Here is a 27,983-nt window from a genome sequence, read left to right on the forward strand (position 1 = left end):
TCATGCTGGCAGCGAACAATAAGAGCGGGGATGATGGCGCCTGGTGTGCCATCAGGGGAGGGCGGTGCTGGTAAGCGGGACTGATGGGCGGGACGCCAAGGCCACGTCATCATCTGGACCCTTGCCCCGCGTTCACCCGACCGCGCGCGGCGGGAACAGACCGGAGCCAAGTCCCGAGCCTCGCGCGCCCTACATGCCCGAGAGCTTCAATTACTAGGCTTATTAGCAATGAGTAGCTTGTATTTTAAGAGTAGTAACATGTACTATATACTGCATTTAAAATCAGGGAAAAAACGGTATAAAAATGATGTATATACATGGGGGAAGCGTCGTCGTCGTCGCCCACAGCGAGCACGCAGGCGGGAGCGATGGCGCCGTGTGTGCCATCAGGGGATGGCGGTGTTGGTGGCGGGGCCGATGGATGACGCTCAGATAACGGAGCCATCACCGTGATGGAGGATAGCGCCCGGGGCATATCGCTCGGGGGGGCTTACAGGCGTAGGAGGGGTCTTCCAAATGCATACTTGGTATATTTTAGAAAGATATCAGCGTGCTAGTGGCTCTTACGCAAATTGCGCGAATTAGCGTGGCAAACAGGGGGGGGTATGTCACGCTTATAAGTTTTAAAATACGTAAGCTCCAGGTGGGGGGCTTACAGGCGTAGGAGGGGTCTTCCAAATGCATACTTGGTATATTTTAGAAAGATATCAGCGTGCTAGTGGCTCTTACGCAAATTGCGCGAATTAGCGTGGCAAACAGGGGGGGGTATGTCACGCTTATAAGTTTTAAAATACGTAAGCTCCAGGTGCTGAGAAGGCTGAGCATCTTGAGTTAGGCCTCATGCGCATCTCACACTCGAACATTCAGGCGGCACTGAATATAAGAAAGAGGCTGCCATTATTATTCGGGCCGTTGCGCTACCGTACGAGCGGTATTTTCTGGAGTAATGCTCACGCCGCAGCGGGGAGAGAACTTTGCTCGCGTATACAGTAGTACATATATGTGCAAAGTCGAATGAATAAGATACAAGAACAAAACTAGCGCATGTATAGCTACCAGCCAGGATATACGTTCGAACACTTCTCTGGCTCCCAATACGTCTCACCTCCAGCTCGCTGGGAACGCGGGACGGTCCTCGACCGTTGTCACCAGCCAATCCCGATCGACCTCGCCTCCCCGGTCCTTCAGCTCCGCCCACCGATTCCTCCCAGACGTCTCCAGCTCGGTATCTCACTTCGCCAAGGGCAGAAACTGTATGTCGTACGCTTCCAAGCAGGGCGCAATGCTTAGGAACGGTAAGCCTAATAGATCGGCTTCCAATATTTCGACAGCTGTCCTGACATCCACTCCTTGCGGCAGGATCACCATATCGTATTCCGGGTCGTGCGCTAGCACAAAGAAGAGCCCTCCGGCCTTGAAGAGCGTGCGGACATTCATGCCCGTTTTTTGATAGACGAGAGGAGTTAGCGTGCCAAAGTAATTGAGCGTATGCTCCATCTCGTATGCGTAACGACCAAGATAGGGAATGAGGTTGACCGGATGGAACACCGGAATACTCTTGAGGTCATTTTTGGAATCGGAAGTAAGCAATGCGGACCAGTCGGACCTCCATCTTGGATGCTCTAAAGGCCGTTCTTCACGCCACGATACGGCGCGCTCTTTCAGCATATCCGTCGGCGGGTAACGCGGACCGCTATACGGGAACGGTGCGGTTGTGTCACACGGGACGGGAACCTATGAAGCGTAAACGTCAGCGGACTTGAAATACACTATACGTCGAGGCATACGGCAGCATACCTTAGAAAGCTCCATGTCGCCTAGTTCAGAGAACCCGCTCCCTTGAAGGCTGCCCGCCAGTGTCCGTGGAGGAACGGCGCTGAAGCTATACAGGGTAAGCTCGCCGAACGCATTGCCGATGACGAGTAGCCCGAGCGCGTCGTCAAAGTCGTATGTCGGCGCCAAATACAGTGCTGGCATGTCTGCACCTGACAATTTGACGGACGTCCCCTCGCTCGTGCCGTCGTCATCGGTCGGGAGTCGTGTGGTGACAAGGTCGAAGTCGTCTTCCCCCCGCTCACCGGCCATGAGGTATGACAAGGAACGACACCCGCATCCAAAGGACGGATGGAGAGTGGCCGCCACGAGTTCCTCGCCCTCCATGAAATAGGTCGGTAACGACTAGAGGTGGATAGCGCGGTGCTGGCCGTCCACCGTCTCGGGAGGGATGGTATAGACATGCATCCCGTAAGGACCGCATACAGCGACATAGATAGCGATTGAAAGCTGTGAGCCCGAATGTGTACGTTCCGTGCGTGGCGAGCATTCGGTCGAAAATTCAATCGCGGCGGAAGTGACTCGGAGGTCGAAACACATGATCTCTGTGTTAATAACCAACGGCGGAGAGCCGTCCGGCGGGAGCGTATACAGAGAAAGTCGGCGAGGTTCGACAACGGCAGCTAGGTTGTCGTAGAACGCCATTGCGACACAACCACCCTTGAATTACCATGAGGCAAGAACCAAGATGCGCAATCCAATGGCTCACCTTTGTACTGGGCTCTTGATAGAAGTGATTTACATGGTCTCGTCGCCAGTCCCAGACGCACGGCACGCTCAGCTCGTTGAAAGGCCCAAATCCAACTAAGTCCCCATGGAGGCTTCGGAGAACAGCTGCGCCCGCCAGGCTTGCTTTCGCACAAAAGGTCGGGGTCGATTGGTTCGTGTAGCGCAAGCACACTACTTGAATGGAGGGTACGCTGATAACTTCAGCTAATCATAGATGGTGGTGATCTATGCCACTATGCCTCACCTGGATCGGATCTCGAGAGCAACCACCGCGCTGTCGTCTTGCAGATCCAGCACACCGCGGTATACCGGTCCCGGAAGATAGCACTCTGTCAGCGGTGTTGCATTCTTTCCATCTTGAAACAGCGCCGGGACAGACCAGAGAGCCAGAGAGCTCTGATGGCCGTCCGAGGAGGCAACAATGAGGAGCTGGCCTTGAACGAACTTGACCCGTGTCACGGAGCGTGGCCGGTGGAGAGGAACTGAAAGGGCTTCCGGCATATTCATGCCCGATGAGCTCAGGAGATATAGGGCGTTGCAGCGATAGTGAGAGACATCAGGATATCCCAAAATGAGTCCATGTCAGCCAGAGGATGGGGGTCATCGTTATGAAAGGACAAGAAACTGTGGCCTCCGCGCGCGGGTGCGATGACAGTCGTGAGAAACCGTTGGGTGTCCCGGTACTTCCTTATTTAAGCATGGGGCGCATCACTTGTAGGCGGCGGCATCCGAAGTCGCGTTCAGCCTAGCTTACGATTCAGGTCATACGCCGGCGATCGTAGCACTGTATCATTAAATATGCGCGCACCCACGTTCACCAGAGTTGCTCTCCCTGGAGACAGAAGAAAGGCTGGCGCCTTCTAGCAGCTAGGAGGTCGAAATACTCTGTAAAATAATCTTGGTAGTGTTTACCATGCTGATGTCGGAAAGAAGCTGCCCAAGCCACAAATGTACAGTTTCAACAATGGAATGCCGCCATCTGTGCTACGATATTGTCAATGAAACAAAGTATACAATGCACATGCTGAGGAAAGGATCAAAACAAGAGCAAATATTTGACAAGCACTGTGCTGCGGCACGAGATATCCGTGCAATCTGCGAACCGCTTTCCATCGATCCGCTGGTGAGGACTATCGTCCAATACGGAAGGCACGTTGTCTTGACTTCTGCGGTGTCGTCTGAAGGTAAGTTAGCCTCCCGCTTCGAAGAACAATGACTCACCGGCCTATGTAAACACACAGCCATCTGTCAAGTGTCCCAGTCCGCAATCCACCCGTCCCTAATATGCCACTCATCGAGTCTATGTTGCCCATCGAGCTGTGGGCAATGATCTTCTCATATATTGGGTATAAACAGTACAAAAGAAGGCTGATCCAATTCTCGACCTGCTGCAGACAGTTTCGTCAGCTCTGCCTTCCCGATATATTTATGGATTTCGAGGTCCTAATCGACTATGAGTATTCGCGCGGTTCGCCAAGGAACAACCCCTGGCGTGTACACACCTATCGCCAGCTCTTCGACTTCCTGTCGGCAAACCCGCATCTCAGGCACCTCGTGCGACGTCTGCGCCTGTGGGTGCAGATGGAGAACGACGACACCTGGCAGAAGCAGCAACCGTTCTGGGACCCAGGCCTCTTCTTGACCATCCTGCACTCCCTCCCAAACCTCGAGCACCTCCACCTCCAGAATGTGCTCCTTGGAGACGCCGCCGACGTGCAGCTCGCGCTGCAGCGTCACCGACCCGTGGACCTCAGAAGCCTGCACGTCGTGCTGCCCCTGCCGATCGGTCACCACGACATTCCGGTGCGCTTCTTTGCCGGGCTTATGCGCCTCTTCTCGTGCGTCGAGGAGCTCGATTTTGTCGACCTGACAGCATTCAAGGTCCAGCAGACGGACATAGAGGACGCTACGCACGTACCCTGGCTGGACCATATCGCCGGTCGTTCGCTTGCAATCGCTGGAGAAGCCTCGGGAGTGTGTCTGTTGAAAAACCTGCATGTCTGGCCCTCGCTGCTTCTTTTGACGTCGTTCGAGGTGCAAGACGGCTGGCGGTCTTGTGAGTCCGAGGCGCTGGGGCCGTTACTCGAGCTTGTCGGTCCGAACCTCGAGCACCTCGGGCTGGGAATGCACCTCTTGCCAGGCGGATGTAGGTACATGCTGCTCTATCTGCCGGAATTGCAATGCTGACAGCCAAAACGCAGTCAGAGGCGCAGTTCGTGACTGGCACCGCTACGTGTTTTCGCGCTGCAAGAAGCTGCGTTCGCTGGCATTCTTCCTCAAGATATACCCACGGCGCTGCCTCGAGCCGGACTCTTTCGGCTATGAGGAATTTTTGCGGGAGGGAAACTCGTGGGGTCCGGCCAAACGGGTCCTAGAGTACATGCTCCTGAGCGCAGGACTGCCGGCGAAGGACGATGGGCAAAGGACCGATGAAGGTGACGGTAGAGCGGACGCCGAGGGCGATGGTGAGAGCAGCGGAGGATACAACCTCTATTGTGGGCCCTACGACTTCACCCCAGGCGCGCTCCGCACTATCGCATTGAAGCTAGCCGGGCATTGCGATATCTTCGCCTGCCCGTGTAAGCTCGGGACTATCCGCGAGGACTGGGCAATGCAGACGAGGATGTTTCGGTGGGTCGACGGTGCTCTCGCGCGCTGTCTCAACATACCAGGGTTTGAGCGCATTGAAATGGAGCTCACGCCGAACTCGAACACCGCGTGGTTCATCAAGGACTGGAAGAACGTCGCCAGGAAGCTCCTACCTCCGTTCTTCCCTAAGACGGCTGACACGGGCAGGCTGCACGTCAAGGAGTTTGCGCGTTGGCCCTATCGCGGGACGCCGGATATCGACGAAGGCACGTTGGATGACGGGGATATTGCTGAAGGTGCAAGTGTTGAGGCCGAGTTGTGACATAACCACTTTCTTCTAGGCCGCATCTTGTATGAGTAAACGTATACAGTCTAAGTATGAGCCAGGATAGTTGGAAAGGATCATGGTTTCCTATGCTGGAGAGTGGGATCAAAGCTCGCCGAGGAACCGATATAATCTGGATAGACACGGATATAGCGCAATTGCTAGTATGCAAGAGATGCGTACCAACGATGTATAATATGACAGATCGACCACAGACAGTCAAAAGCTCCTCTAAATCACTGAGTTGCCACGACCTGTTGCTTCATCTCCTCGAACTTGGTACTCTCCGCCTCAGCCTTTTTGATGTTCTTCAGGAGCTTCTCCTCCAGCTTCTGCAAGCGATGCTCCATGCCAAGTACAAGCAGCCAAACCTGCTCGATGAATGCCTCGCTTGACTGCGCATCGGGAGGTGGCGAAGCGTCGAGCGCGGTTTGCAGCTTTGAGGTTGACCAGATCGCGTGTAGACAGTTCCCGTGGAAGAGATATCAAGGCTGTCCTATAGTGAGTTATGTTTATATCAAAGAGTGTGCGGAGAACGGCCGCATACGCACTTGCCAATTTGAACCTGCCAACTTCGCGATTGACTTTCGAGAGCTTTTTTGCGCTGCTTTCGGCTGCAGATTCTCGATATGAATATGCGGTATTAGGGATAGGATATTGGGACGCACTTTTCCAGCTCTGCATACATCGCTCGTTCTCTCGCTGCGTCTTATCGAGCAGAATCTCCGGGTTCATGTATTCTTTCTTCAGTGCATCGATGGCCTCAAGCAACGGCCGCTGAGCGAGTTAGCTCTTCAGCTGCGCGATATGAGTCCTTGACTGTACAACTTGTCAGTCTTTTCTCTGCTTCTTATTTATAATCACGACAGACCAACTTTGTCGTTCTCCTTGTCCTTGTCGAGCAACTGCGCTCGAAGGCATCCTCTACACCCTATTCACCCCCCTCGACAACTCTGAGATCATCCGCACCAACCATCACCACTGGTCTGCATCGGTTGTGAACTGCTTTGGGATCGCCGCATGGTGAGGGTGTATGTCTGGTCGTTGTGCCGTCGGGCCGGGCATGTGAATGAACAAAGCGACGGATCAATGTCCCCTTATCTAATCTACGGCTCTCTTTCGCGGTAAACCCTCCGCGTCCATCGTACGTATAACGGCAAGTGACCAGGACCGCGTAGCTCTCCCTGATGTAGCCGTATATGCAGGAATGACAAGAACGTCGTGCACGTCCACGCACTGATACGGTACTTGAACTTGATTCTGCCATAGCCTAGTGGGTAAAATTTTGATTACCGTGTACAAAGACATTCAATCGACCAATTTCCACCGTTCTTCGATTCCCGCTACGTCTTACCTCTAGCTTGCTGGGAACGCGATACGGTCTTCGACCGTTGTCACCAGCCAATCCCGACCGACCTCCCCTCCCCTGCCATTCAGCTCCGCCCATCGATTCCTCCCAGACGCCTTCAGCTCGTCGAACCACTTATCCAAGGTCAGAGACTGTATGTCGTGTACCTGTAAGCAGGGTACAACACTTGGGAATGGCGAGCCTGATCGATCGTCTTCCAATATTTTTACAGCTGTCTTGACATCCGTTCCCTGCGGCAGGGCCATCATATCGTCTTCCGGTTCATTCGCTAGCACAAAGAAGAGACCTCCGGCCTTGAAGAGCGTACGGGCATGCAAGCCTGTGTCTTGATATACGAGTGGAATTGGCGTGCCGAAGTAATTGAGTGTATGCTCCATCTCGTATGCGTAACGGCCAAGGTAAGGAATGAGGTTGACCGGATGGTACACCGGAATACCGTCCATGTCATCTTCACGACCGGGAGCAAGCAGCGCAGGCCAGTCGGAACTCCAATTCGGATATTCTAAAGGTCGTTCTTCACGCCAGGATTCGAAGAGCTCTTTCAGCCTATCCGTCGATGGGTAACGCGGACCGCTATACGGGAAAGGCGCGATTGAATCGCACGGGACGGGTACTTACGACAAACGTCAGCGAACTTGGAATAGACTCCATGCCGAGGCGTGTGGCAGCTTACCCTCGAAAGCTCTGTATCGTGCTCTCCGGAAATGAACTCATTTTCTTGAAAGCTGCCCGCCAGCGTTTGTGGAGGAACGGCGCTGAAGCTATACAGGGCAAGCTCGCCAAACCCGCTGCCAACGACGAGCAGTCTGAGCGCATCATCGAAGTCGCGCGTCGGTGCCAAGTACAGCGCTGGCATGCCCGCACCCGACAACTTGACAGACGTCGCCTCGCTCGTGCTGCCATCCCTGCCGTCATCGCTGGTCGGAAGCCGTGTGGTGACAAGGTCGAAGTCTTCCGCTCGCTTACCGACTATGACGTACGACAAAGAGCGACACCCGTATCCAAAGGACGGAGTGTGTATGATTCTCATATACTCCTTGCCCTCTATCAATACCGTCGGCAAAGACCAGAGGTGGATAGAGCGATACTCGCCGTCCATTGTCTCGAGAGGGACGGTATAGACATGCATCCCGGAAGGACCGCACACAGCGACATAATAAGTGGTTGGATGAATGCTACGCTCCGTGCGTGACGAGTATTTACTCGAAAACTCGACCGCGGCGGAGGCGACTCGGAGGTTGAAACGCATGATCTCTGTGTTAATAACCGACGGTGGAGAGCCGTCCGATGGGAGCGTATACAGAGAAAGTCGGTGAGGTTCGACGACGGCAGCTAGGTTGTCGTGAAAAGCCATTGCGTCACAACCGCCCTTGAATTACCATGAGGCAAGAACCAAGATGCGCAATCCAATGGCTCACCTTTGTACTGGGCTCTCGATAAAACTGATCAACATGGTTCCGTCGCCAATCCCAGACGCACGGTACGCTCAGCTCGTTATAGAGCCCAAACCCGACCAAGTGTCCACGAAGGCTTCGGAGGACAGCTGCACCTTCTAGTCTCGCTTTCAGACAAAACGTCGGGGCTGATTGATACGTGTAGCGCAGGCACACTATTTGGATAGAGGGCACGCTAGAGATGATATCGACCACTCATGGACGGTGACAGTCTGCCAATATTGCGCCTCACCTGGATCGGAGCTCGAGGGCAAACACTGCGTTGTCGCCTTGCAGATCCAGCACGCCACGATATGTCCGTTCTCAAACAACAGGGGGATGGACCAGAGAGCAAGAGTGCTTTGATGCGCGTCTGATGAGGCCACGATGAGGAGCCGGCCTTGGATGAGCTTAACCCAGGTTACGGAGCGTGGTTGGTGAAGAGGGATAGAAATAGCTTTCGGTGTGTTCTCGCCAGACGAGCGCGGTCGATATAGACTGTTGACCAGCCGGAGGGCATGCAGGACAAGTACTTCCATCTCGGAGCCAGACATGGCGGATACCGATTTACGGTACGTGGGAAGAGTAATGTATGGTGCCGCAATATCACGGCGATGAATGTGAATCCACAACTGTGAATTTCGAGTCAGTATGTTGATCCGCTTGCAGGTCTGAGAGCAGGGAGTGAAGCGAAATCAGACTTGTAAGCAAGTGTATATGCTGAAAACAGCGTACCTGCCTCATGGCAAGCAAGTCAGGAATGGTGAGGTATGCGAGAAGTTGATGGAGGGCGCCTTCATCGAGATTAAGCATTGTTGTCATAGTAAAGAGATGGAGACTAAGACTGTGTTCTTCCTGTCTTGGACGGACTAGAGAGCAAGATGGCTTTGTGAGCATCGGTCGAGGCAACGAAGCGACGAGGAGTTGGTACCAAACAAATATGACCCAGGTCAAGGTGTATGATTGGTGAAAGGGATCGAATGGCTCCGGTGCGTGTACCAGAAAGGGGCGTAGCGGAAAGGAGCTGGGGGAGGGTGGAGGATAGTCTATGTCAGAAAGAGACCTACCGTTGAAAAATAAAGTACACCTGCCTATATTTCCCTACATGAAGCATAATGAGAGGCCCGCAAGATGGTGTAGGTGGCATACGCGCGAAAGCTTAGCTAGAGAGCGCGTGTGTGCTTATAGTACGACAGGGCATGACAGGGTCGACCCGCGAACACCTCATAAGTTTGCCCGCTTCACATAATCCGCATATAACATGCAGCTTGTAGGTACTATAGGGAGATATATAGTGCTTCAAAGCGTATGTGTGCCCTTCAAAACTACTCGAAGGCATTTTGACTCTCGAGAGTCAAAATTGTGATAATCGCGAACCGCGTTCGAGCTCGAACGCGGTTCGCGATTATCACAGGCGCCCACGTAAATGCCGCTCACGTGATGTATTGGGCGCCCCGCCGATTACCCGACAATTGCCAAACGAAGACTGTCCCGCATTCATTATCACACCATTACCCGCCACGACCGTCCGCGCCGAGACTCACGAACCATGGGAGCAGATGGAATTATCAATCCTACACTTCCTTTATACAAGCTTGAAGAATGCACCGTCATCAGGAGATTGCGGAAGGAACGTTCAACTTCGGCAAGGTCAAGAGTCAGTTAATGTCTTTGTTGAGTGTGCTCCCGCTGACAGTCCTGCAGTGGTGATACACACTGTTACCGGCCATAGGGTCGCCATGAAGTTCATTTCCAAGCAGGTGATTAACGCCACGAAGACAAGGACGAGGATGCAACGAGAGGTCAAGTATATGCAGACGCTTCGGCACGCGCATATCATCAAGCTGTAAGTTCCACTTTGTGTAATCGACCCCCAGCCTCTAGACCCTTCCCTGTCGCAGTTACGAGGTCATCCCGACACCGACAGATATCGTCATCGTCCTCGAATATGCGGATGGCGACCCCTTCAACTACATTGTCGCCAATGGTCGCATACCTGAACCCCGAGCACGGTGGGTCTTCCAGCAGCTGATATCCGGCATCGAGTACAGTCACCGGCTGAATATTGTGCGCCGAGACCTCAAGCAGGAGAATGTTTCGTTCGACGATGATCTGAACGTCAAGATTTGCCGACTTTGGCCTGTCGAACGATATCAAGGACGGCGGCTTTCTGAATACGAGCTCCTACCTCTCGCCCGACGCCAAGAACCTCATTATGGGCATGCTCGCGGTCGGCCCTATGAAGCGCATCACTGTGTCTGAGATTCTTCAGCATCCGTTCTTCACCGCCGACCTTCCGCGCTACACACCCGCCACCACCAGGACCCGTCTTGGGCCCGCTACCCTCGCTAGTCCCGCCACCAAAGGCTCTCGACTACGAGCCTATTGAGTGTCTGGGCCTCATTGAAGACGTTGTCGCCCAAGGCTTCGCTTCTCGGATGGAAGCGTCGATGAGGGCGACATCTATGCCATTCTACGGCGAAACGATGACCCGCAAGGGAACGCAGTCAAGGTACAAGTGGCGTCTAGGCCGTGACCTCGCCGGACTCATGAAGTAGAAGCGCGACGCAGAGTTGGCTGTCATGGATCCCCGCACCCCGCTATCGCCGAACGCGATCTCTCCGGGCGGGCCCGCTCGACTCCGAGTTTAGCGAGTATGACGAGGACGAGGACAATGAGCTCGATTTCTTGACGTCGTAGAATGAGTCGGAGAATAACTTTGCCGTCCTCAACTCGTCGCTGCTCGGCCAGCTGCCTGACGAGCTGCCCGACGAGCACCACCTCGCGTCCTACGTTACCGCGAAGCGGACGTTCCCTCCAGCGAAGGAGAAGAGGCAGCACCGGATCAGATGACACTTCGGCAGTCGGACATCGCCGATGGAGGCCATGCTGGAGACCTACAGGACACTGTCGGCGCCTGGTATGGGGCGGAAAGAGAAGGGCGACCTTGGTGGGCTCGGCGGGATTTGTCGCGGACGTGGAACGGGCGAGGATCGAGCGGACGCAGGAATACGATGGGGAGTATGTCGAGCGGTGAGCGGCGGTACCGATATACTTCATTGAAATGCGAGCGAGGGTTCAGGATATTGTGGTACGTATCCTAATCTTCGTCGCACGTTTAATGACTGATTTCCTCCCAGGTATTGATGAACTGGCAACTGTACATGGTCGACCCAATTAACCACCCCGTCGACTTTCACCGGAAGAAGACATACGAGGCGTCGACGAAGCCCGGGCGGGAAAGTTCGACATGGCGCCCCCCGACTGCAGCCTATCCAAGACGGCGTCCGGGCGCAGTCGGTCGATCAAAGGCTTCAGCATCCGAGAAGACGAGGTAGTCTTACCGCTCGTCTTCATGGACGTTGCGTGCCGGTTGATCTTCGAGCTTGCAGGCGGCGTCGAGGGTATTAACCGAAGATAAGGATCGGCGAAGCGTCTAGTACGGACTCCTGATTATGGCACTGCTACTCTGCTATTGCCCTAGGACATACCCCCGTATGGCACCGACGCGTCCATCGCAAATACACATCGAGTGAAGTAAATGTCGTGGTGACCCATCGGCAAGGGCAGCGCAACGTGCAAGTTCCTGAGGTCCGTGGGACTGTGGCGCTGCAGCGTGAACTGCACGTCGGCGGCGTCTCCGAGGAGCACATTCTGGAGGTGGAGGTGCCCGAGGTTTGGGAGGGAGTGCAGGATGGTCAGGAAGAGGTCTGTGTCCCAAACGTTGCTGCTTCTGCCAGGTGTCGTCGTTCTCCATCTGCACTCACAGACGCAAGCACCGCACGAGGTAGTCTCGGTTCCAGACTCTCGACTCGCTATTAGAGAAATATAATGAGGGCTTTCGGAGTTTGAAATCCCCTGCAGCGGGATTTTCAAAGTCCGCTAATCAACCATTACAAATGGCTTGTTACCGCTAGCGCTGCACCCTGCTGCCTCCCGCTTGCTCAGCATCCTGGAACCGAGACTACGCACGAGGTGCCTGAGATGTGGTTCGTTGACAGGAATTCGAAATACTGTCAACAGAGGGGCTGTGTAAATGCTTGTTTGCTCCACCACCAATCAGGCGCATGATCGTCTGCTTTGATAGATGGTATACCCCAGCAGGCCCAGAGTACACTTAGTTCTGAGTGAGTACCATTTCTACGGAACATCTTTTCAGATCATGCTACCTGCCCAAATGATACATTTGTGTACAAGATCTTAAACATAAGGATATGATAATGTCAAACATATTATAAAAATGCCGGTGACGCAGGGGAACCTAAACAAAAGCAGGGCACCTGAACACACCAATGGGAGTAGTAATAATACACGAAGAAGAACTGATGTGATTGTCAGTTGACGTTGACGAGCTGACTTTGCATGATCATGTCGATTAGCTGGATTTCTCCGAGCTGCATAGTAATAGTCGCATCGTCCTCGAACACGATGTTGTACGATGTATTGACTGCCGTAAGCTTGTATTCTGTGACCTTCCATGCTCGCTCGGAACCTGATGCGCATAAGATAAAGCGCTTTGCAAGCAGCAGATGAGTGTTTCCAAGGAGGCCAATTGCCTAAGGTCGATCGACAAGGCCCGATGTTGGCTGGACTTCATGAAGAATCTGACTCCTGTGGCATGTCAGGCCAGCCAGCGCATAAACCACATATAAATACTTACAGCTTGCCCATCTCGGTGTCGTACATGTTGAAAAGCTCTTCATCATGTCTGAGCGCCGGCGTGACCTTGTGTGAATAGAAAAATATGCCAGCGGCAAAGGCATACTGGAGGCGATGCAAGAAGCTACACAACCCTCGACCGTTAGAAGATGGCTAGGTGAGTTTTGTGATTACGCACTCGTCATAGCTTTTGGCCTCAATTGCCAGCACCCTGTCATACTGCTCTAATATCCCATCAACTTCGTCATCTCTAACAGTACGCGTGGGACCAAATAGGGGTGCAACGCCAGGAGTCCCGGGACCTGCGACCGAATCGACCGCAGCACGAGCTTGGTCTCGCCTGATGGGGTCCGAGCAGATTACATCTGCTGCAATCTGGTAGTGTGATATGTAGTAATAGTGTTTGTGTGCGAGCTGTATTGGGTCGAGCATTTGTGCAGCGTGTGTTGGTGTTGAGGTTGCGATACAGTACTGGTTGGGGTGCAGCGCCTGCCCTCTGAGTTTAATTTTAAAGTCAGTAGTTGTTCCGCGGATGTCAGCCTGCGGAAACAAAACTACTCGCCTCTTCACATCGTTTCCCCGAAACCCGGATCTCTACCGCTGCAGTGGCTCACTCATGGACTTATAGGCCACGGACTAGCACACGACGTCTATACTCGTCCAACAGAAGACCTTTTGCCGAACGGTTGGAGAGCACGCCGAAGTGCAATCAACTCTCCGCAGGCAGAGGAGTGCCGTGTTTGCGACGCAGAGCTCGATCCGGACAATGAGCGCCGCAGCGGATGCGTCGGAACCGTACGGGTAGTCTCCCAGAGGCAGACGCTTACGGAAATGTGTCATCTCTGTATCAAACGATTCGCCAACTTCAGTATCAGCCCTTCAGAGTCGGAGGGAATGGGAAACATACAATTGATGAGCTTACATCTCTGCGATATAAACACAAATATATCCGAAAAGTAAGCAGTCGCTAGTGGTACAGACGCGAAGACGAAGGTAGCAAAAGTGGTGATGGTTAAGTCAACAACTCCAAACGAAGACAACATCGACAAACGTAGCGCATGGAAGCGTGGACCTTACTCGGTGGCGCCCGCGAGCTTGCTGAAGTCCTTAATCGACCGATTGCACTCGGACACCGTCTTGGACAGAATGTATTTGGGGTGAACTATGTCGAACTTGCCCATCCGGGGCTCCGTCGACGCCTTGTATGTCTTCTTGCGAGGTAGCTGATCGAGTCGGCCATGTACAATTGCAAGCTCATCAATATCTAGGGGAAATCAGCTATTTCTCATGCGACGAAGCTCAGAGCACGCACCACAACATCCTGGACCCTCACCCGCGTCTCGATGAAGCATATTGCCGCCGCCCATCGCTCGCAGGTTCCCATCGTATTCCCGCGCCCGCTCGATCTTCGCCCGTTCAGACCCGCGTCCGCGATGAACTCCGCCGAGTTCACCAAGTTTGCCCTTCTCCTTCCGCTCCATGCCAAGCGCCTTCAGCGTCCTGTAGATATCCGGCACGGCCTCCATCGGTGGCGACCGATTGCGTATGCCAAAGTGTCGCTTAGTCTGGTGCTGCGCCTTCTCCTTCACCGGCGGGAACGTCCGTTAGGCGGTGATGTAGGACGCGAGGTGGTGTTGCTCGGGCAGCTGGTCGGGCAGCGACAAACTGAGGACGACGAAGTTGTTCTCCGACTCGTTCTGCGGCGTCGAGAAGTCGAGCCTGTCGTCCTCGCCCTTGTTGCACTCGTTGAGCTCGGAGTCGAACGGGTTCTCCTCGAGCTCGATCCCACCGCCTGAGGAGATCGTGTCCGGTGACAGTGGGTTGCGGGGGTCCATGGCTGCCAGCTCTGCGTCGCGCTCTTGATCCATGAACTCGGAGAGGTAGCGACCCAGCAGCTTGTCGCGCAGGAGCATATATGCACCTTTACTGCGCTTTCTTGTAGGTCATCATCTCGCCGTAGGCTGTTGTAGATGTCGTTCTTATCGACATCTTCCATCCGCAAAGCGAGATTTTTGGCGATGACGTCCTTAACGCGGCTCAGACCCTTGATAGTCTCAGATGTAGTGGTACTTGCGCAGAACCAGGAATGGCATGGCAGGTAGTGTCGGCGGCGTGCGACGCGTGCTCGTAGGCTCCAGGGAAACGCGAGGTGGGAGACGCGACGCGGTTCAATATGGCCGCTACGGACTGTTTGCTGTGCTTCGAGTACCATCGAAGGATTGCCGATGCTTTGTGATGCACTAGGCGACGGAGTGATAATGAGCGAACTGGGTGATATGATACTGGGCAAGGCTGACGTACGTATGGTTGCGATGCTAAAATACGACACGGGCACAGAAAAATCGTGACGATATTCGGGGCATGGTAGAAGCGGCAGGTTTATAGTCTGTACTTCAACTTAGTCAGATCTGTTGATAGACACTGTCAGTCAGTCGACATTACACCGACTCACCCAAGGTTATAACTCACGAACGCATCCCCAAAATCATATCTCTGTGTCTCAATGTCACCCTGGCTTCTGATATCTTGCCGTGAGACGTGCGACACTCTTGCTTTTGCCATCGTCCAGGGTTATGCTGCCCAATGCTGGAGCCCACCGACAGGACAACGTCTACATCGCGAGTGTGGCTGTCTCCTCGAGGACCGACATTGCAGACAATGCAAGGGAGCTCCACGTGGCGTTCGAAGGTTTGGCATGCCCCCGTAGCAAGCCACCTAACGGTGGTGCTATCTCAGCAGTTGGGCTTGTCGCCGCGGTAAATCGCTGCGCGCGAGGGAAAGTTCGCTATGTAGGTCTTCACTATGTCGTTCGGGACTCGATCCCAGACGTCAGCGACACCACAACCTGAGCTGGACTGTGTGTTTGGCTCGTTCTGTACACTACACGAGGTCATCGAACGGTGGCAGCTGTCGGGTTCAAACGGGCACACGGTCCTGCCGATGTGAGTAAGTATCTGAGATCCAATACGGACATGAACAACAGCCGTGTGCTTACCTCGGCAGTGCACTCATGTCATCCACGAGAGCATGGGTAAACTTGAAGTTACGAGAGTTCGAATTCAGATTTGCAGGGCCTGCGTCGTGCGCGCGTTAATTGAGGTTATGTAAGCTTGATTACGATAAATGCGATATTGTTATCTTATCTTATTTCGCTTTATCTAATCTATGCCCTTTTGGTTTATCTAATCTGCTCCCCTCCTTAGACGTATCAATTCGCTTTCTTATTCGATAGCACGAATGAGTCAAACGTAGCAAAACATTCGTTGCGCTTATCCTATCGAGTTCATCCCTGACGCGAAGGCCCTGCTCACCTGTAATGACTTTGGTGTGCTATCGCCTATCGCCAATTGCTCCCAGCCGAGCAAAAACAGTACTGCACTTCCTGGCCGGTTACACTTCGAAAAAGCCCGAAACCGAGAGCGGCGTGCTGGAGCTGATCCCGACTTTCTCGACGTGCTACTCCGCACCGTTCATTGTGCTGCACCCCGATCGCGGGACGAATGTCGAAACACAAACGTTCACGTTCAGGCGTGCTCGATTCTAAAGCGATTCAACGTTCAACTGAACGGGCGGCAAGAGGCGGCAAGTTCGGGACAGGCGCGCTGTCCGCTCACGTGCATTCTGTCTTTTAGAATGACGTCACGCGTTTCAAACAACGCTTTGCATCGGTGAACTTGACCAGGCAGGTGCGCCGGACAAGGTAAGGACCAGGCAGGGAAGTACACTGTGACGTCTCGAGGCCAACTTTTGAGAAAAGGATTTGACTTATTCCTTGCCACGAAGCGTGACTTCAAGCAACGCGACGGCAAGGTTGTTCGAAAGAACGGTTGCCGGCATACTGGCAAGCGATGCAATTAATTCAGACTTCAGACTGAATAACAAAGCGCAGGCAAGGAAGGGTACAGTTACGGTGCGAGGACATGAGATACAAAGAAAATCTGCGTTGGTAGCAAAAGTAGCTCTTAGCAAGATATAGGCACGGCAGCCTGTGCACGCAGAACTGCGTATGGGCCAGAAGCCGCTTGCTGAGATGGAGGCCGGACTGCTAGAGATCAAGTCAGACGACGAGCGTCGCAGCAGCTACTCACAGACATACCCCCAAACATCACTTAACCGGGTCCAAGTGCCATTCAGGATCCTTGCCATCTGCAAACATGTGCGCCACGTTTTACCGGGAAGTGTCGTCCAAAATATCTTCAATTGCAGAGCCAATAGAATAAACGATGTCCGTCCAAAAAAAAAACCTCGTATTCTGCGGGGCCGCTGGGGGACGGGCGCCTCGGCGACATCGAGCAGGTGCGTGTCCTTGTCTGGGATCTGGCACGCCTTCTAGACTGCTGGAAGTAAGTTGCCCAGAACGACAATGCTGTCATGAGGATGTGCAGCTTTTCGCGTCGGTGCGTCGGGAAACTCTCGTACGGCGGTCTCCATGATATCTTCAGCGGCACCCAAGCGTCGATCACGAAGGATGTGCGCAGGCCTGATTTGCTCGGCTATAGAGAAGCTGAAAGCCAGTCGAACAGGGGCGGCTGTCGACAAGAAACACACGTAGAGTTCTGGAGACATGTGAGCAACATGAAGTAGTGATCGTGAACTTACATCTGGATGTAACGACAGCCCTCGAGAGGCGAGAAGAACCGAGAGAAATCGGAAAGACGGTTTGCTAGCGAAGGCGGGGTCATGCGAGACGTTTGACGTTTGACGAAGGCGGGGTCATGAGAGACGGTTTGCTGGCGAAGGCGGGGTCATGGGAGATGTCGAGGTGAAGGTTGTCTCGGGCCGGGAGCGATGGCCATTGGTTGTTATAGGTCAGCGAGCCGTGCGCGGCAGAGAAAAGGTGCATCTAAACAGCACGTGATGCGCGACGCGTCCAGGATTCCGCGGAGATAAGTAATATTCACGCGCCATGAGCCGCAGGACCAACAGCAGCCTTGTGGCGCCTCGGACCCGAGTGCAGGGCCCCACAGCCTCTTTAACATGCTTGAACATTTCCGCGCGCCGTTGGTCCCTGTTGGTCCCCGTCCCGCACACACACAAGGGGCGTTGCAGCTAGCCGTCGTTTACCAGAGCAAGACCCCGCCCGCGGAACACCCTTCGCGCGCGGCCTGAGCGGCGGTGCCTGTTTCGAGGAAGGGCCAACCGGGCTCTGGAGCAACCCGGCCGGCATGACAGTGGGAGAGCATGACGGCGAGAATGCGTCACGCAGCCACGATGGTGGGAGGGCATGACGAAGAGAACGCGTCACGAAGCTGCAGCGATGCGTCCGAGGGCCAAGGTTCAAACCCTAAACAAGTCCCCGTGTGTGCTGTAGGTCCCCGCGTACGTTACGTTGCCCGATTAAGATCGGGCAGAGGCTGAGAGAGGATCACGTATGCACGCCCTGTGCGCAACGCGGCTGTTGTCGCCGCAACTTGGAGAGTCACACAGCGTGATATTAGAATTACAGCTACTGGTACAATGCGGGAAAGCTATAGCAGATGAGGATCGTGTGTCAGGGAGGTACGAGGCAGTCTAAAGTACTGAAACATAGGTAGCGATAGGAGAGAGAAAGATGTCCGTGTGTGTGAGCATGTGCGGGTTTGAAACGTGCAGAGGGTATGGCCTAAGAACACTATCCACCAGTATATATAAGTACAGCAAATATGTCAATCAGAGGTATCGATGTTGGGAAGGTATATTGCGGCGGCAAACGGCCTATTCGGCGTTGGGCGCGCGGCTGGCGATGAAGGGGCCCTCGAGGGGCAGCAGTTGCGGGCGACTCCACGCGCGCCAGCTTCCGATGAAGTTCTGGTTCGCGATGACGTACCCGCGGAAGATGGTGGTGCCGAGGTCGTGATTGTGCGATGGGACGCGGACGAGCGCGACGAGGCCGTCCCAAGGGCGGACGCGGCCGTAAAACGTGAAGTGGTGCCAAGCCTCGCTATGGTTGGGCAGCGTCTGCGCATTCAGGGTCAGTAGTGAGCACACAAGCTAGGAAAACAGACGCACCTCGCCGGTCAAAATGATGTCGCGCGCCCCGCCGCACTCCCCCTCGTCGCCAACATGATGGCTCTCGGACCCGTACATGGCCCTCGCCTCGTCCTCGGCGGCGTTCAGAACATCTTCCAGGTCGTCTGGGCCAAGCGCTGTCTGTACGACCTCGAGCGCCGACGCGACGTCGTGTGCGTAGTCTGTCGGCGCAAAGTCGTAAGTGGCTATGTACTCTGTCGCCCGGATACGCTCTGCCCCACTCGCCCTCTCATACTGTCCCTGCGCGCGACAAGAGGCGCATATACTCTCATCGTGAGAACTGGACTTGCCCTCACGATATGTTTCGTACTTGTACACGCGGCCGTCACGCGCGGTGGTGACTTCGAGAGCATTGTTGCGCTCGACGCGAACAGTACCGGCCGGGAACCACGCGTTTGTGATGCCGTCGTCGGGATATCGGTCTTGCTGCGTCTGCGCGGCACAGGGCACAGGCGAGTGCGGGCTGACAAAATGATGTTCGCGCAGGCAGAACGAGATGGGGAGCGTCGCCATCATGGGCTTGCCCGGCGCGTAGTCGGTGCTTCGCACCATGGCCAGGTATTGGCTCCGATCAGGCGTCTGGAAAAGAAGCGTCAGCTAGAAACGTCAGGCTGAGACAGGCCGTGGGGGGACGAACCAACATGCGGCCGAGCCAATTTCCAGCTAGGGACCCGTACGTGTAGACTGCACGCCTGGGGGAACGACCGACGTAGGGATTTAGACAGTGGCGCATCCGGTTCCAGTCGTCCTCCCAGGCCATGCTCGGTGCCGGCTGGCCTTCAGGCAGGTGCCAGCTGCCCTTGGGTACGACGCAGGCACCTTTATGGGCGTTGAATTTTTGGAAGTCTTCCTGAGTTGGGCCAACGCCGTGGATACCCCGGGCATGTGCGGCCGCGCGGTCCGCGGGGAACTCTGTCGGGATGCGATACGTGACGGCCTCTGACCGAGCGAAGTAAAGCAGACCGGCATAGATGGCGATCAGCGGCGGGCGCATCCTGAGAGAGATGCCGTAATGGACATGTTCAGCAAGCTCTTCGTGCCTGGGATGTCGTGGGTAAGGACCGTGCGGGGTACGTAGAATCGCTGGGGGATCGGCGAGGGAGCCGACGAGTGGAGGAAGGTGGAAGAAATAGTCGGGGGCATGGAACGGACTAAATCTGAACGGCGCAATGACGTACGGCCGGGTGATTTCCATGAGCTGCCGGCGGGCCTCGGAAGACTCCGTTCGGAGGATTTCTGAATGGTATCAAAAACGTGAAGATAGAAGAACAGCGACTGTCAGTGACACGGCAATCAGGGATGAGAGATACTCTGGAACTTGCCGTCGTCTGTAGTGTACCACATCAAATAAAGTGCGAGAGAATTGACGGCACTGTCAACTGCCCAGCCGTGGTGTTCATCGTGACCATCCCAGAGCCTTTCTCGAACGAAACGATCGACGAAGTCTCCAAGGCCAGCCCATTGGAGCTGGGCATAGTTCTTGCCGTCGTTCTCGATGAGGAGGAAGAACGAGGACCAAAATGTCTTCTTGATCACGTCCGTTGATGCAGAGATGTTGCCCGAGCGGATACACCTCAGTGCTGTGCAGTAGTCGTAGAGCTGGGAGCAGAGGTTTCTGCTGTACATTGCTGTGTCGCCGAAACGGCGAGCAGCAGACCCTGAGTCAAACTTGTGACGGAAAATGCGCCCGTAGAGGTAGCTGTTGTATGTGTATGTTGACGATAGGAGGCAGTGGACATGATGACAGGTCTGAAGGAGGGCGACCAAGTCGTCCAGGAGGCCGAGGGGCTCAGCGATGGCGACCTCGAAGGCGATGTTCTGCAAGATGTCGAGAGGAAGTTGGCAAAAGGTCGACGACTGTGCTGGCATGGCCACCAGATAGGACGCCAGGGGTCATGAAAGGCCCGGAGAAGGATGCTGTAAGATGGCATATATACGATGCAGTGTCCGGTGACTTATCGAGGAGATGCGGAAGCGGGGTCTCTGTTGAGGGCGGAGAGAGAGTAGATTCGGGGAGAGGACATTCGGGTCCAAACTGCGGGGTGTTGAGTAGCTTCTTTCGGTCTGCGGGATTTCGCACCAAACAGTCAAGATCTGATGCGGGAATTTGCGACAGAAAGACCCACCTTGGGACCGACTCTGGTACGAAAGTGGACGCTGACTCGCGTCTGCGTCCGCCATCTCGAGTTCGTCGAACGGGGCATGGCAAGCGACATGAAGAACGGAGACAAGATGCAGGGTCACCTTGAAGGCGCCGAAATCTCGCCATAATCAAGTTCCTGCCTGTTATGGCCCCTAATCACCGTTTTTCGTTCCGGACTGCCCACTCCTCTCACGTTCAGTTCGCTTCATGCACCATCTACACCGCGGCCTCTTGGATATTCTACGCAGAGCGTTCCATCCCCCGCTGCCACCAGTGTCATGCACGGTGGCCAATGTCGTCCTTCGCGGGAGAATGCTGAATCCAGACACTAGCCACGCATCTGCCGCCGTCATTCGCCAGGTTAGCTCGCTCTAAAGTTAGGATCGTCATGCCGTACGCCCACAGTCACTCGACCTGCGTGCATCGCGCTGACCTCTTTTCTGAATCGATTCATTTGAATGCAAAGATTTGGTCCTGCCAAACTGCTGACTGCTCGTGAAGAGATCGCTCGCATGGCCGGAGCCAGATTGTCAATTCCGTGCTGACGACCATGCACTCCTTCCGGCGATGACTTCGCCTTTGTATGTCCAACTTCCGCTCCCTGACGCACGAACGCGGCACATGTCCGTCTCAGTCAAGCAACTCGTTCCCGAGGCCCTGTTACCCGGCTGTCGATCCGTCTTGTCCATTGCGATTCCGTCAATCGCCGGCCTATGCGCCACAATAGCCAATTTGCCACTTTCGGGAGGGCTGGGTGCAGTTGCAGGTCGCGGTGGTGCCGTAACGGGTCAAAGTCCGCTGGTATCATCTGTTCACCATTCAGAGTAGCGTTCACGAAGCCAGCAGTTTAGCCCTCCCGTCAATGCGGCGTTCTCCCGAACCCCGTTGCCCTTGGTGACGACGCAGAGAGATGCTGTACCAGAGACAACCTCGGTGTGCGACACATCGCGTTCAGCCTTGATCCACCAAAGTTCGTTCCTGCGTCCCGAGTCCACCGAGAGTTTGCACAGCTCTCCGCCTGCGTCTCGGGCTGCTGCAGTGCCATTCTGATATCATCGAACGTCGCTAGCGAAGACCCCGTTCGCTAGGCCGGCCATGCTGCGCACAACGTGTTCCGCCGATACAGGGGGGCGTTTTGTCAGCAGATGGACACACTGACAATCGCTGGTGCGTCCAGAACATCACAACACGCTGCTCTTCTCAACGGCGTTTTGGCACTCGGACGGGGATCAGGATGCCCATATGCAGCGGTGCGTGCTGCCTGCAGGAGCCAGATATCCCATCAACTCCGACGATGAGCCTCCCACGGCGTGATGGGATGCTGTCCGATAACATGGACCTGCCTTTTCTGCTGACCTGTAATGCGGGCGCTAGCGTTCTCTCCGGCGCGAATACGTTCACCGGAGAGACCGAAGGCTACCCGAAGGCTGGGTGCCGCCCGACTTCATAGGCAAAGGCTGCACTACCTGACCGCTATCTCCTCAAGCTCAAGACTGCCCCATTTCCTTCGCAGTCTGCGTTGCCGACGCCGCATGGCATGCCATCATCTCGGCCCCCAAGCTTTTGCTATGGTTCTTGTCCCCGTGCTGCCGTCCGAGCTGCCGAGACCAATGTTCTCATGTCTCTGGTTTCCGGAATACAAGTGTTACGTTGTGGCTCGTGCTTGGCGCAGCTGCCGTAACGTCAGTATCACCGTCTCCAGCTGCCTCATTGTCTCCCCCGGCTGCTGATCGTCCGCAAAGAGCACGCACGCTGCGTTCCTCCGTCGGTCGACTGTTTTGATCCAGATGGCCGCATTTCGTTCCTGGAATCGCAGAAGCGGCTAAATGGGCGCTCGTTTTCGGCCTGTCCGCTTTCGCCATGACATCAGCACCAGCACGGCATCTCTCCTCCTTCGGCCTAGTTTCATCCCAGCACGTCTTCAGCAAAAGCTGTGCAAGGCTCTATGCTTGTGCAGAGCTTCTTTTCGGCGGCTATTGTCTCATCCGCCGTCATGCTTTCGAGGTCTGTCTGTCTGTCTCTCTCTCTCTATTCGTCTGTCCATCACGCGGAGCTCGTCGAGGTCAGAAGACTGGTGGTGTAGTCAGATGCAGTATACCCGGTCTGGGAATTTGTAGAGGTAAGACATCACCGACACCAAGATCGTTGAAATTGCGTCCTGTTGCCGTCACATTTCGATAATCTCCGGGATCGAGCGTTCTGCGAACCGGTACGACTGGTATTGTTGTCAGCGAACATCTGGTCTTGGTTCCGTCTTCCCTTTGTCCATCTAGGGTATTTGAATTGCTTCTCCCGGTCCAACAGCGCCCGTTTTTCTACAGGTGAAAGTGTTCCCTTGCCGCCGTGCGTATTTCCCACAGTCATTGTAATAGAGTCGTATTAATGACACGAGTTTGACACGGCGCGTGAGCGGGGGCGACGACCCTCTTAGCTTCGACGGCGACTTGCGATTGCGACCTGGCGTACGCGCTATTGCCACATCATGCGTGCCGTGAGGTGGTGGGGGTGGTCGCGCAACGTGCCTAGTTTAGTTTGAACTCAAACAGCGCACGGAACAGCGCTGCGCCTCTTTGCGCCAGCCCAGCGCCGCACACTGGCGGCTCGTCAGGATGGCGCGATACTCTTATTACGTGGTATCAAAACCCGCCAAAGATGGGCTGCGAGACCTAAGCTTGCCCGGGGCACCCAATTTTTATGATCGGGTGTTCTCGCGCTGTTAGCGTTCTGTCACCCAGACTCCGTTTTGACATGCCTGGTGTTGAGGAGTCCGTGCATGGTGCACACCGTATTGGAACCGCGGCGCGCGGCACTCTCGGCCGCTGAGCACAGGCATATTTGCTTCTGCAGCTGCAGACGTATGTGGCGTCATCGTGTTCCCGCTGGGCGCTGGCGCCGTATGTCAAGGAGCAGCAGGTCGCGGGCTGTTCCAGGGCCAGGGCGCTCAGGAGGCGTGGGACTCGGACGCCTGTACACGCGCGGGTGCCCTGCGACTGCAACTACCGGATATTTGTCCGTCTGGGCGTCACCGCAGCCATCAAGATCCGCGCGTACCACATATCTTCCGCAGGGGTGCAAGTCCTCATTCTATCCTTGCCCATGGTCATATCAACACCCAATATCCAATCTTGACCCACAGTGCATCGCGATGTCAGATTGAGTAAAGGGTGTTCGTTGAGCTCACTGAGCGTGTTGGTGTTGTGGGCCAATTGCTCCTGTGTGCCGCTCCTCGGACGAACGTTGCCGTCAGAGGCGGGTCATGATGCTTCAAAGCCGGGATTACAGTGGTGAGTTGTTGCACTCGTGAATCTCGGCGTTGCTGAGCCGAATACGCGCGATTCTCTTCGCTTATGGCATATATTACATGGAAATCAGGCCAGTGCCTCTGCCTCGTTTTTCGCTCATTAATTGTGATTTTCCAAACTCACATACCTGTCGCTAGCGTGTACGCACATTGAGTCGATAAGATGTAAATAATGAACGCTGGTTCTAGTTCGCGAGTGTCGGGCGAGCGTCGGTTGCTGGAAGTAGGGCGTACGACATCCCGAATCCGTTATTAACGCTTCCAGCGTGCAGCGTGTTTGCTGTGCTGAATCTGTCCAGTAGCATCTAAACCCCTCTAATCACGCAGAAGCCTTCGCGGTACAGCTATAACGCGTGAGTTGGCACAGTCCGGTATCTTTCTGTGCCCTGGGAATGTCGAGCTGGTTCGAACGTAAGTAGGCTTCCCTGTCACAGCATATATCACTAATCATTGACGGTTCCTCGCCTCAGGGAGACGTGCGGCGGTGTCTTCTCACCTCAGAGATAGAAGCGTGAGTGCATCCATCCCGGTATGCATCCCCGGAAGTCCCCTGTTTCGCCGCGACACAACTGCCCGTCTGAGTCATATGTCGCGCTCTGCGGCGAAAGTTGTACGCAACGAGGCTGACCTTCCAGCAGTGCCACTGTCAACGCTCGGCAGAATGTACGCAGAAGAGTCCGAGATTCGCAGGCCCCAAAGACAAGGCAGTGCCGCAATTGTTATTCGTGGCTTCTAGACGAGCTCGTGCTGCTTCCTAGGAGCGTAAAGCGTCCTGGCAGCCCCGTGGGTTGCAACGACGGAGCTCTGAGTGGCGCGCCGATGCCACGGACACGAGATAGGTGTCTGTAGTGTAGGCCGACAGCGCACGGAGTACTAGTTATTGACTTAGCGACGTCATTTATGACGTGAGTGGCCGAACAGACACATCTGGATGACAGAAAACTCGCACTATGCGCATGCACGTTCAATAGACGGCTTAGACCCGGTGTGTCCCGAATCATACTTACATTTAAACGTGCTATGTCGCCAGTCGCTAGGTAATAGATCGTTAATGTCGCCCATCCGCGTAGCTTTCGCTGCGGAATAATATGCAGATGCTCCGCGATGTATATTTCATTTCGCGCTTGAGCCGCGGGCTGCGATCAGCTGTTGAAATGGCGGCGCGACGGCGCGGTCACGAACCCCGTTCGCGTACCATCAACGCCACAAAATGCTAGGCGTTTAGAGACGGCCGAGTCATTGTCCTGGAAGAGGAGACGTGAGCCGCCGCCGACCGGAAAGACTACGATGAGAGGAGAGGTCTGGTAGACTGGCGATGGGAGTAACTTACCCCGGCGGCGTGCGTACTGCTCTGTACATTCCATCTCTCATGCCAGTGATACATTTGGTTGTAAGGCTACGCTTCTTCGCGTCCCGAGTTGTCAGTAACTCACTAAGGGTCTCAATGTTTAGTAAGATTCAAGCGCACCCTACGCACCGCCATGCTGGGTGACGAGACCGATCTCAATAATTGGCAGATGCGATGACCGCGGCCAAAATGAAATCGTTTTATAAGGGCGTGTGCTCGCCAATACGTAACCTCCGGAAAGTCGCTGCAAAGCCGCCTGGAAGGATATTTTTATTTCTTTGGCGCCTCTTTGAGCAATTTTGGCGTTATGAGAGAGCGAGAACACTCTCTTTCGCAAGGCATTTTGTCATGCCAAGGTGTACAGACGCCTGTTGTAAACGCCAGCTTACTTTTGAACCTGCTGCTGACTGGTGTGTTGCTCCGTGATAGTCGACGCTCTCGGCTGTCAGCGTAATAAAATAGCCTATAGCAAAAAGAGCGCGACAGATCAAGGTCGTGATCTACACCGTTCCGTGTCGATGAGTACGTGAACGGTTAGTATGGTCAGCGCAGGCCAGCGCTGACAAAAATAACTAATTGTGGTGCAACCTCCGCGAGATCTTTCTCGAGCACTGGTTCAGGACGTAAGGTTTGCAGTGGTAAATCAGTATCGTACCGACTTCCTATCGACTGTTCCCGCGCTTACACTGCCATGCCGAGTCATGTGGTAGCATTAATGCAAGGATGACTCCAACTCTCCCATGATCAGAACGGTCGAGAATGGCAGCGACTGATGGCGCGTCTTAGAAGGTGCTGTGGAGATTGATAGCTAGCAGTGATGTTACAGTCCGGGCGAGTACACACATTGAATGGCTGGGTGCGTTTGGAACATTCTTCTCCTCTGGCTCTCCAACTTTGCCATTCAGAAATCAATTGAAGAAGCAGGCAGCACAAGATTCCTGCGATTCATGAGATACGGAAGATGCAGACGGTGAACTGAAGACGCACCGGACTGGGTTGTCTCCCAGGCTATTCTGTCTGCTATTCATGTCCCTACACAGCTCGAAGTGCCCCGTCGTTCATAGTCGACTAACGTAAGTCGTCAGTTCCGGTTAGAGACGCTGACATTTCGTATGCGGGGCCAATCCTGCATGCCCTATGCCACGTACAGCTCAGTGGCTTCTGGGATAAACCTGGAAGCTTGAAAACTTGCACGGATCGAAGCCACCGCCGAGACTCACCAGGCATCTATTCGTTCGGTCGGGGTGGCGTCCCGTCGGCGTAACGGCATCGCAAGCGTTCGGCCAACGCAAAAAGGCTATAGTGCACCCACGCTCAGCGATATTACTATGAAACTTAGGCTTGGCGAACATGAGCACCCAATGTTGGCCCATTGCGCTGAGCCGTCCACCTCCTGCGCCTAGAGATACCCTCGCAGCTCCGCACCTCAAGGAACGGCAGAGGATGTCCCTGAAACGGTACCTGCCTAACGAGGTGAAGGGCGCCACTGTCACCGTCGCGAGGTCTAGACGGAGTCGCCAGCGATCAGGTCGCAAATAGCGTATGGCGCACGTCCCGTACATTTTTGCGGTGACATCGCCCAGGGCTGAGCGCTGGGCCCTGAGGAGACCAGTGGCGTGGCACAGGGTCGTCCCAACTTTGCCTATCTGCAGATCTTGCTCGCGAGCGAGGCGATCGGTTCGCTGTGCTCTCAGCTCGGATGCTGCTCGCTTTGTGCATATTGCCTCTGCCGTAAGATGTACTCGCCGATGCCTCCCGCAGTCCGCAGGGACCACGCACACTCCATCTGGCTGCCAAGCTGTGGGAGAAGCGGTGGCGTCAGCTGTGCATGTAGATTGTCGATCCGAGATCGCCCATTGGTTGCGATTGCGCCCGGTACAACTTGGAGCCCCTGAATTTCCTGGTTAATGAAGGGGTACTCACGAGCGATCGAGCACTGATTAGCCTTGCGCACCTGGATGGCGCAATATCCGAGGTTTGAGATTGCACCTGCCTTTTTTTGTCGCCGTGCGGGAACGACATGCTAGAGTTGCCAAGCTATAGCCGCAACTGTGAGGAGACGCGCAGGTAGAAAACACATGCTGTCCTGCCTTCTGCGCCGCTTCGCGCGTCCAAGTCGGCGGGGGGTGCGCGTGGTGTCGCACAGAAGCGGAAATCGGGACGAAGTGCGGGTAGGACTCTCGCGAGCTGTGATGGGTGTCTGCGCACCATGTCAGCTGCCACGTCGGGAGGGTACCTGGTCGGT

The 27,983-nt window shown here is 54.8% G+C and overlaps 12 protein-coding genes across 12 annotated transcripts; 4 read left to right on the forward strand and 8 right to left on the reverse strand.

Moving 5' to 3' along the window:
• Positions 1 to 1,208: 1,208 nt before the first annotated feature.
• Positions 1,209 to 2,120, reverse strand: PHACADRAFT_248750 (uncharacterized protein). Its single transcript, XM_007391190.1, has 2 exons — positions 1,798 to 2,120; positions 1,209 to 1,734 (listed from the first exon to the last, which is right to left on the reverse strand). The coding sequence occupies exons 1-2, from the start codon at positions 2,083 to 2,085 to the stop codon at positions 1,231 to 1,233; spliced, it is 792 nt and encodes a 263-aa protein (XP_007391252.1). The 5' UTR covers positions 2,086 to 2,120; the 3' UTR covers positions 1,209 to 1,230.
• Positions 2,121 to 2,178: 58 nt separating this feature from the next.
• PHACADRAFT_157079 (uncharacterized protein) lies at positions 2,179 to 2,478 on the reverse strand (the record flags this gene model as incomplete). Its single annotated transcript, XM_007391191.1, has 1 exon — positions 2,179 to 2,478. The coding sequence occupies one exon, from the start codon at positions 2,476 to 2,478 to the stop codon at positions 2,179 to 2,181; it is 300 nt and encodes a 99-aa protein (XP_007391253.1).
• A 50-nt stretch (positions 2,479 to 2,528) lies between these two features.
• Positions 2,529 to 3,165, reverse strand: PHACADRAFT_248752 (uncharacterized protein). Its single transcript, XM_007391192.1, has one exon. It carries the CDS (start codon positions 3,061 to 3,063, stop codon positions 2,803 to 2,805), a length of 261 nt encoding a protein of 86 aa, XP_007391254.1. The 5' UTR covers positions 3,064 to 3,165; the 3' UTR covers positions 2,529 to 2,802.
• Positions 3,166 to 4,026: 861 nt separating this feature from the next.
• PHACADRAFT_248754 (uncharacterized protein) lies at positions 4,027 to 5,993 on the forward strand. Its single transcript, XM_007391193.1, has one exon. The coding sequence runs from the start codon at positions 4,943 to 4,945 to the stop codon at positions 5,471 to 5,473; it is 531 nt and encodes a 176-aa protein (XP_007391255.1). The 5' UTR covers positions 4,027 to 4,942; the 3' UTR covers positions 5,474 to 5,993.
• Positions 5,994 to 8,315: 2,322 nt separating this feature from the next.
• Positions 8,316 to 8,958, reverse strand: PHACADRAFT_248756 (uncharacterized protein). The gene has a single exon (XM_007391194.1). It carries the CDS (start codon positions 8,830 to 8,832, stop codon positions 8,455 to 8,457), a length of 378 nt encoding a protein of 125 aa, XP_007391256.1. The 5' UTR covers positions 8,833 to 8,958; the 3' UTR covers positions 8,316 to 8,454.
• A 922-nt stretch (positions 8,959 to 9,880) lies between these two features.
• PHACADRAFT_191055 (uncharacterized protein) lies at positions 9,881 to 10,667 on the forward strand (the record flags this gene model as incomplete). Its single annotated transcript, XM_007391195.1, has 4 exons — positions 9,881 to 9,935; positions 9,983 to 10,124; positions 10,180 to 10,377; positions 10,403 to 10,667. 4 exons carry the CDS (start codon positions 9,881 to 9,883, stop codon positions 10,665 to 10,667), a joined length of 660 nt encoding a protein of 219 aa, XP_007391257.1.
• Positions 10,668 to 10,860: 193 nt separating this feature from the next.
• Positions 10,861 to 11,131, forward strand: PHACADRAFT_191056 (uncharacterized protein; the record flags this gene model as incomplete). Its single annotated transcript, XM_007391196.1, has 2 exons — positions 10,861 to 10,923; positions 10,979 to 11,131. 2 exons carry the CDS (start codon positions 10,861 to 10,863, stop codon positions 11,129 to 11,131), a joined length of 216 nt encoding a protein of 71 aa, XP_007391258.1.
• A 24-nt stretch (positions 11,132 to 11,155) lies between these two features.
• On the forward strand, positions 11,156 to 11,699 carry PHACADRAFT_157085 (uncharacterized protein; the record flags this gene model as incomplete). Its single annotated transcript, XM_007391197.1, has 4 exons — positions 11,156 to 11,246; positions 11,317 to 11,369; positions 11,419 to 11,521; positions 11,590 to 11,699. The coding sequence occupies 4 exons, from the start codon at positions 11,156 to 11,158 to the stop codon at positions 11,697 to 11,699; spliced, it is 357 nt and encodes a 118-aa protein (XP_007391259.1).
• Positions 11,700 to 12,393: 694 nt separating this feature from the next.
• Positions 12,394 to 13,436, reverse strand: PHACADRAFT_180887 (uncharacterized protein). Its single transcript, XM_007391198.1, has 3 exons — positions 13,116 to 13,436; positions 12,939 to 13,061; positions 12,394 to 12,889 (listed from the first exon to the last, which is right to left on the reverse strand). Exons 1-3 carry the CDS (start codon positions 13,367 to 13,369, stop codon positions 12,835 to 12,837), a joined length of 432 nt encoding a protein of 143 aa, XP_007391260.1. The 5' UTR covers positions 13,370 to 13,436; the 3' UTR covers positions 12,394 to 12,834.
• A 384-nt stretch (positions 13,437 to 13,820) lies between these two features.
• PHACADRAFT_248762 (uncharacterized protein) lies at positions 13,821 to 15,195 on the reverse strand. The gene has a single exon (XM_007391199.1). It carries the CDS (start codon positions 14,848 to 14,850, stop codon positions 14,542 to 14,544), a length of 309 nt encoding a protein of 102 aa, XP_007391261.1. The 5' UTR covers positions 14,851 to 15,195; the 3' UTR covers positions 13,821 to 14,541.
• A 1,568-nt stretch (positions 15,196 to 16,763) lies between these two features.
• On the reverse strand, positions 16,764 to 17,714 carry PHACADRAFT_248765 (uncharacterized protein). The gene has a single exon (XM_007391200.1). It carries the CDS (start codon positions 17,501 to 17,503, stop codon positions 17,267 to 17,269), a length of 237 nt encoding a protein of 78 aa, XP_007391262.1. The 5' UTR covers positions 17,504 to 17,714; the 3' UTR covers positions 16,764 to 17,266.
• A 685-nt stretch (positions 17,715 to 18,399) lies between these two features.
• Positions 18,400 to 20,895, reverse strand: PHACADRAFT_248766 (uncharacterized protein). The gene is made up of 4 exons (XM_007391201.1): positions 20,269 to 20,895; positions 19,584 to 20,182; positions 18,926 to 19,525; positions 18,400 to 18,874 (listed from the first exon to the last, which is right to left on the reverse strand). The coding sequence occupies exons 1-4, from the start codon at positions 20,813 to 20,815 to the stop codon at positions 18,632 to 18,634; spliced, it is 1,989 nt and encodes a 662-aa protein (XP_007391263.1). The 5' UTR covers positions 20,816 to 20,895; the 3' UTR covers positions 18,400 to 18,631.
• Between the last annotated feature and the right edge of the window lie 7,088 nt (positions 20,896 to 27,983).

The sequence above is a fragment of the Phanerochaete carnosa genome (assembly GCF_000300595.1).
Source record: "Phanerochaete carnosa HHB-10118-sp unplaced genomic scaffold PHACAscaffold_1, whole genome shotgun sequence".
Taxonomy (NCBI): Eukaryota; Fungi; Basidiomycota; class Agaricomycetes; order Polyporales; family Phanerochaetaceae; genus Phanerochaete; species Phanerochaete carnosa.